General features: G+C 38.3%; 2 protein-coding genes across 2 annotated transcripts in view; one reads left to right on the forward strand and one right to left on the reverse strand.

Annotated features, from left to right (window-relative positions):
- The window catches only part of LOC143295515 (sulfotransferase 1B1-like), a 380,130-nt gene that overhangs the window by 277,717 nt on the left and 93,745 nt on the right, over positions 1-8,668 (forward strand). The window lies entirely within an intron of this gene.
- On the reverse strand, positions 19-6,002 carry LOC143294615 (amine sulfotransferase-like). Its single transcript, XM_076605991.1, has 5 exons — positions 5,828-6,002; positions 4,551-4,698; positions 2,926-3,098; positions 1,541-1,641; positions 19-36 (listed from the first exon to the last, which is right to left on the reverse strand). The coding sequence occupies exons 1-5, from the start codon at positions 6,000-6,002 to the stop codon at positions 19-21; spliced, it is 615 nt and encodes a 204-aa protein (XP_076462106.1).

The raw sequence follows: 8,668 nt of genomic DNA on the forward strand, positions 1-8,668 counted from the left end.
CAGATTTCAGCGATTTGTTCACACAGTTGTCTGCCCCTGTTGAGACCCAGGAACTGGTCTATCTTCATGATCTGTCCTACAGGATCCTGCAACAGGCGGCAGAGGGTGGTTTAGATGACTCCTCTTGGATTGGTACCGTCAAAGAAAGGAGCAGAAATTGAATTGTGTTCCAACACAATGATCTCCCTTAAACTGTCTGTGGGAAAATCAGTGAAGTCAAAGCAGACGCAAGTGCCATTATTTTACCAAAAGCAACAGCACTTATTTGTTGCTTGACATCGAAGATTCCATCTGCTCACTCCCGACATTCGAGCTGTGTAGTGGTGAAATGTTCACTTTTTTGAGTTTTGTATTTATACAAATTCTACTAGTCATAACCTCATCTACCATGCGGATGATATAATTATGTATTTAGACAGTGATAACATGTATCAAGTTCTATCAGATTGTTGACTCCGTCCATTAAATTGATCAAGAGATCCGAAACTTTTCTTGTCCTGCTAAAACAGTCAGCCAGAGATGAAGCTGGTCTCACATTGAGAGGTACGAAGCCATCTTTTTGTGAGTGGTTTGCTGTTTATGGCCCTTTCAGAATGGTCAATACTCGCGTTCTCATCTTCTCATACGACTGGCACTATTAGGGTGTGTGAGAGCTGACCGACTGCCACTCATGTTCAATCCAAGGCAGCTAGATGAAAATAAAAATAACTTGGTTTTCATTGCTTAGAATATTTGAATTGATACATTTGCCAAAAGTACCTTTCACAACATTGAACTAAATAGTTTCTGAAACACAAAAGTAATAGTGTTATAAACATTGTTTTTCTTTCAAAACTGGATAGTGAGTTTGGGTAGGCAACCCTCGATGTTTCTGTGCGCCTCAACTATTTCCTAATCAAACTGGAAGAGGGTGTTACTTTGTTCTAGAGGACTTTCCGGTCTTCTCCATTAGAATTATTTACCCTCATTCTGTATAATTTTATTCCTTTGAAGAAGGCGGTGCAGAGCTATCCATAATAATAAAGAGATTATTTTTCGTGCTGTTCGTGATGATGAAGAGTTCTGTACTCAGTATTCAAAAGCCTTCAATATCTATCAGTTGTTATTACGAGTTTCACGTACACCATATCATGTTTTCTGTTAATTTTCTGTGTTTAATGGTAAACGCCATTCGAAAGAAAGTTGACTGTTTGTACATCTCGCACATTGTAAGATTTTCATACGGTGTTTGAGACATTAAATGGAACGGATTCATTTCATAATTCAGATAAAAACAACCTGAAAAGAAAGGACAACAATTAAACTACAGTGAAAACTAAACTGTCACTGTCCAGCTCGCCTTATAATACTTAATTCTGGATTAAAAACTGACGTCTGCAAGTACTATAATCTCTCTGCGGGTTTTTAATTTTGAATATACCTAAGGCCAGTTGTCAGATTCTAAATCAAAACATATATATCTTTCAGTGTATATATGAAGTTCCTTTTGGTTAAATGATTTGAATCAACACACCAACCTTCAAAACACCACCATATTTACCCTCTTCATCAGCTCATAGCAGGAGAAGAAGATATCATCCGGATGATCGCTCTTTGCTTTCTCCCAGTCCAACACGTGATCAAACCAGTTCCCGTGCCAGTCTGAAAACACACACACACACACACACGTCTAATAATGGCTTTAAAATGATTAGAACTGTGAGATGATGGCTCCGCTCACGAAGTGTCATAGTTCACTACTGGTGTGTGTCTGAATTAAGAAGTTTCTGGAATTTCAGCGGAGCTTTTAGTATCATCTAAGGTTCATACAATTTGGTTTATACAATTTGGAATGACTATCAAATTCAGATGTTGTATTTGTCATGGTGTATACACTCCTGGGATTGTCGATTAAAGACTAGATTGAAACAGATTGATAAAAGGTGATGTACCATCAGTCAGTCACGACCCTTTAATTGTTTGGAAGCTGAGGCTCTTAAAATATAAAAAGATAGGTTTATGACACAAGTCATTATCGGAACATTTGTAGCGAGTTTGATATTGAAGGTTCCAGTTTGAAGCATAAACAGTATTGTCTAAAATATATCTCACGTTCTTCATAGTCTTTCTACTGGGCCTTATTGTCTATAAGTTATATTTCTCAGTTCATGGCTTCATGATAGCCAACAAGGCCACTCCCACCATATATATATATATATATATATATATATATATATATATATATATATATATATATATATATATATACATATATACATATCACAACCACCACAGTCACTTCACAAACGTTGATCTGTCCATCATTTTTATATTGATGGTGGTAGTGGTGGCATTAGTAATTAAGCAATGGTATGAATAAATCAAGTAATGGTGATTGCTCTGATAGCATCACCAGAAGGAATATCAGGAGCGGATCCAGCAGTAGATGAAATAACTGGCCAGGAAGAAGCCATCAGACACTACGGCAGCATTTGCAGTAACAATGCTGTATTGAATTGAATCATACTTAGGGTACTGGACAAGACCACACTGCATTCCGTTGTATTGATTGACAATGTATTACAAATAATTGCATTGCTTCATATTGTTCATAACACTTGTGACGTCTCAGCGTTGAAATCGGGTTGTATGTACACGGGTGAGCACGATGCTTGAGTACAGCACGTGCAAGTATGCTTTGTTTTCGTATCCTTTTTCAACAAAGAATTTGTACAAATATAGTGTCGTTCATTGTTCATTTTCTCACGTGACACGCATGTTTGGACCTCAGAAATATTTCAGGTATAAACTTAAAGACTACCATCCGCACCAGTGTTCAAGGTGTATTATACGTGGGGTGAGGGAACTGGGGGATGCAGTAGAGGAGGGTGTGGCTTTCACATGATTCGAAACCTGGACCATTCAGTACTGTCCACCAACACTCACATCCTGTGTCCATCATGAGTTCAAAGAAGTGGGACCACGTGCCGTCATAGGATGGTCTGAATCTCGTGCCATTGGCGAGGTTGTAGAACGACACCCAGCAGTCCTTGGGGTTCCGGTAACAGTAGATGACCTTCACCTTCTTCTCTCTTGCCTGCTGGGGTAGACTGTGATACCTGTCACACATGAAATACAGTCATCCACCCGTCTGTCCGTCCGTTCCTTCATTCATCCATGTATTATTCATCTGTCCATCAATCAGTGAATCCATGAGTTTTTATCACAGAATCAGTTGATACACATGGATACATGCATGCATACATACATACATAGATGCATACACACATGCATACATACATACAATACTTAATATGAATGTAAACAAATCATACTATAAGTATGCCTAATATATTGAATGATAATACAGTCATCTATATGGACATGCATATATGAATGCATTTATACTTGATAGAATTACATACATACATATAATGTTCGTCCATTGGAGCCGAAGACGCAAACAACTTCAGATAATGTTTGTATGTATGTATACCAATCAGTTGTGATCGACTAAGATCACTAAGACAACAGGGAGTGGGGGTGGGTGGGTGGCGGTGCGGGGTGGTGGGGGAGAGGGGGGCAGGGGGGGCAATGTTTTACACATCTGTTGTCTGCGGCGTTTTAACTTAAGGCGCCGTGTGCTGTGGGGGTGGGGGGTGGGGGAACTTGACCAAACACGACAAATATAGGTTAGAAAAAGTCATTAGGAAAGCGTATGGGATGGTGGGTATAAGACAAGAGACTTATAGCGACATGTACAATAGAAAACTGACTGACAGACTGAAAACAATTTTGACAGACGAAATACACCCATGATGACAGTAGTATCGACGGTCGGACAGAAGTGGTGTGTGTGTGTGTGTGTGTGTGTGTGTGTGTGTGTGTGTGTGTGTGTGTGTGTGTGTGTGTGTGTGCATTTTACTTATAGATACGATTTATTTGATGGATGTTCTATTTTGCTGGATATTTTTATTTGTTTATATTGTTGTGCAATACCCTGTTGTCTGAACGCGAGCGCGTGCGCGTGTGTGTGTGCATTTTACATTTATATACGATCTATTTGTTAAAGGTTTTTTTACATTGTTGTACAATACATTTTCTTAATGTTGTGTATGGGCGTTGGTGGGAGTGGGGGTTAAATACTTATATTTTATGTGCTGAATGTTTTCTATTTGTACAAATTGTTGTGCAATGATTTATTGTCTGAGTGTGCGTGCATGTGTATGTGTTTTGGGGGGTGGGGATTGGGGGTGAGTAGAGGAGGGGGGGGGGGAAGGTACGGGGTTTAGTCTGTCATTCTCTACTGTGAGTTTGTGTTTGACTCCTTTTATTGTGTTTTATGGTGCATATGTTCATTTTCATGTTGGTGTCTACAACGAGCCTGCGATTGCAGACGTTAATTTCTATGTGGATCAGTAAAGCGTTTTGAATTGAATTTGAATTGAATTGAATTGTATTGACATTCATTATTGATTTGAATTATTCGTCATTACGTTTTATGTCGTCTTTTAAGTCTTCTTTCCTTGGTTTGTGCAACATATCATGGCATGCCACACTCTCTTTATTACTTCAGATGGGTGACGCAGATCTGTGCCCCCCCAGGTCTGGGCAGCTTTTCTAATTCTGTCCACTCCAACTGATCTTGTTCCAGTCCACCCAAATAGTCCGTGGTATTATGCAACAGCATGTAAAGGATCTGGTGATGCCAGAAAGTACCTGAAACAAGTCAACATCAAAGGAATTTGGTGCGGACAAAGTGGGAATGAGGATGTGAAAACGCTTTCCAGACTGAATTTATTGCCAGCTGCCTGTCTTTGTAGATACTGGACTTTGAAATCCTTCAGGATTGAAAGTCTCATCCTAAAGAAACCATTGTTTTTTGTCAGTCTAGCTTGGACTATGTTTCAGAGTTCGAGTCCAAAACAGATGTCAATGAGACCCAACACAAATAAGCATTAAGAACATGATGATTGCCTTTGTTAACTGGGAACTCATGTCTGTTTGAACAAATGAAAAAAGTATTTAAAGCAGTTAAACATAAATTTTGAAGAATCTAAAATGAACAACAAAATATGTGCTTACTTGCGGATCTAAAAATGTGTGCAGGAAAGGGAGACCAGTCGTGGCTGGCACTAGGGTCTTCATGAAGTGGGTAGTTTGACTGAGGTTCCAATACACACACACACACACACCCACCGACACACACACACACACATACACACACACAGTACACACACACACATACACACGCACGCACACACACATCGTGTGTGTGTGTGCATGTGTGTGCGTGTGACTGAATTCAAACCCTTGGAAGACAACAGATATGGCATATGGTCTTCACACTGCTCACCAAAGAAAAAGAGACATTTGTCATGCTTGACATGACTCGACTGTTATCTCCTGTACACTCGTCCATTATCTCTCTGTGAAAGTAGGGCTGCTCTCCTTGGGGGTTACCCTTGTCTGTCTGCAAGGGCAGTGGTTTTACTATCAAGTGGATTTTGTGAGGGCATCTCTCTTGTTCAGTTGTCTGTGTTCTTCTCTTTCTGTGCACTAGTCCATGTTTAATTTGTCCACTTATCTGTGTTTTTATTTTTATTTTTTATTATTTTATGAAGCCTTAGATAAGTATGCTTGTTGTTGATGTTATATTATCATTATGATTATTACTGTGATTATGATTATGATGATAATGATGATGATCATTATAATTATTATTCTTGTTATTATTATCATTATTCTTATCATCATGAATTATCATCATCATCATCATTATTATACTAATTAAAAGGGGATGGTGATGAAGAAATGGACAAAGAGGACAAGGAGGCGGGTGTCTCACCACTTCTAGGGAATGACGTAAGAATGAAATCACCATCTCGCAGTTCCAAATGACGTATCTTTTTCAGCTGTTCCCTGTAGTCCTCAATGTGTGGTGAAGGGGGAATCCAAATCTCACCAGCGTTTCCAAAGTACAAGTCGTTTCCATGGCGATCCTTGAGCACTGCTTGGATCATCTTTGTCCTTAAATATTTTCTTAGAATCTGAGAAGACAAGACCACGTCTTTATTTCCGATTGTTAAATATATGCCTAGCCTGTATGCATTTGGCTTATATATATATATATATATATATATATATATATATATATATATATATATATATATATATGAATTCCATGCCATATGACGGTACAGAGCAAGAATAAGCAAGCAAACAAAACTGTCATTGATATATTTGTTTATAGCGCAACTGCCTATGAGGGTAAAAGGTAATGAAGGAGGAAAACAGACAAAATTACAAACAAAAGATTGGTTGGCTAATATATATAACGTAGAAATGGGAGATTACCACTCATGCCCCCCTCGCCCCTCCCCTACATATATATATATATATATATATATATATATATATATATATATATATAATAGAGACACAGAGAGGGAGAGAGCAGAAGGAGAGAGAGAGAGAGAGAGAGAGAGAGAGAGAGAGAGAGAGAGAGAGAATGACAATGCCAATGACAATGACAGATATCTTAACTGTGAAAGCCATCAAGAGAGCATGAGAGAGAATGACTAATAGATCTGTAGAAAAGTTGTATAATTCAGGTATTATTTTTCCAAAGTGTACCAAAAGGAATATAGTTCCACACACACACACACACAAATGTTACTAGGATTTATTTCTGTTGACGCATTATTGATTTTTTCATCTTCTTTCTTTGGCGTTATAAAACGAAAGCACTCACCTCAAAGTCTTCGTTCTCTTTGTGTCTGTGTCAGTGGGTGTCCAGAGAGTAACTGGTGCACTGAATGAGAGACTGAGTGAAACTGGTGAAACTCGACAGATAGCACAGTCACTCAGATAACTGAGGCTTTATTCCGTTGTTGAGAAAATACATGTAAATGTGTCATGACCTGCTTTGCCTTCGTGCCATGCATGGTAAACACAGCAAGAGCGAGAGAGAGAGAGAGAGAGAGAGAGAGAGAGAGAGAGAGAGAGCGAGCGCAAAAGAGGGCGAGCGAGAGAGGCAGACAGACAGACTCAGCCTCAGGCTTAGATGATTTATTCACTTTAGGCTAGATGCATTGAATACTTGTTAAAGGAACTAACAACAGGCCAGTGATTCCTGCTGTTTTTAAACCACAAGAATGGTACCAAATGTGTGGTGGTAGAGAGAGAGAGAGAGATAGATAGATAGATAGAGCTAGAGAGAGAGAGAGAGAGAGAGAGAGAGAGAGAGAGAGAGAGAGAGAGAGTGGAGAGGTTTATAGGCATATTAGAATTAATACAAACTAACACTGAAATTCGAATCATTTTATTTCGTATTAAGAAGTAAGAAGGGCATGAACCAAAAATGCACAAACAAACGAAATATGACCTGCAACAAATAAACAGAACACAACAAAACAAATAAGAAAAACTAACTAAATAGATGAATCATAAAATTGCAATGACATTAGTCCACATGTTTCCTGAACATGTTTCTGATGATCAAAGTAACATATTTGATAGAATCACTACTGATTAGCCACAGAAAACAAAAGAAATTATTTGGAAGTATATTTCCGATTTATGTGTGTGTGTGTGTGTGTGTGTGTGTGTGTGTGTGTGTGTGCGTGCGTTCGTGCGCGCGTGCGTGCGTGCGATTTTGTTTGTTTGTTTGTTTGTGTGTGTGTGTGTGTGTGTGTGTGTGTGTGTGTGTGTGCGTGCGCGCGCGCACTCTCGCATTGTTCGTATGTACTCTAAATGTCCTGTTTTAATTCAAAGTACCGTTGAATTACTTGTAGTTGATAATATGCCTATGCATGATTAGTGACGAGTGTACATATGTGCGATTTACGTCAACTTGGTTTTTATACACTTTATATCTTTCTTGTGTCCGTACTGAATGATTACAATTTCTGTAAAAAAAATTCAATCATTTTGTTGTTTTGGTATACAACTCTAATGAATTTCTCTCATTGGAGATGATATTGTATTCTGTATAGAAGACTGGGTGGAAATTTGTGATCGTAGTGACGACATGTCACTGTTTAGTCTACAGTGATTATAGCGACCGGTGACAGTCGTTCCTTTGATGAATTAAAAAAGTGAATTATAGATATGTACTGTACAAATGAAAGTAAGTTCATGGAACACAAAGTAAACAGTGGACGTTATGTGGTTTGTGACATTTCTTAGGTGACAAATTTGTGAGAAATCTGTGTTTTGGGTACCGCCTAGATAAATGGCACACTCATGAGATAAAAAAGTTATTTTACTTAACAACTAACGAAGCATCGTGTTACACAGTAGAGCACATCTGTATACTACCTTTGTATTGTTACTTCACAAAAAAGAAAACGATTGTCCATCTGAAGAAAAGCACACAGATAATTTTGACTGATGTTGTATGACTGATATGTAGCTTTGTTTTTGTTCTTTTATGTTATGTTGTATTTTTCATGTAAAAAAAATAAACAGAAAAGAAAAGGAAAAAAAAGGAATACGATTTTGTCAAATTGTTGGTGGCAATGACACGCACAGATAAAAACACAGCAAAAATAACATGCAAATCAAAGGTAAATGTGTCTTAAGAAGGCGAAATCTAGAGAGGCTTCTGGCAATGTAAATCTAGCTGGTAGAACCCACGGACATATGTATATATTTCTGCTGTACAATGTTTGTTGCCCATGTAAGT

The sequence above is a fragment of the Babylonia areolata genome, chromosome 20 (genome assembly GCF_041734735.1).
Source record: "Babylonia areolata isolate BAREFJ2019XMU chromosome 20, ASM4173473v1, whole genome shotgun sequence".
In the NCBI taxonomy this organism is placed as follows: domain Eukaryota; kingdom Metazoa; phylum Mollusca; class Gastropoda; order Neogastropoda; family Buccinidae; genus Babylonia; species Babylonia areolata.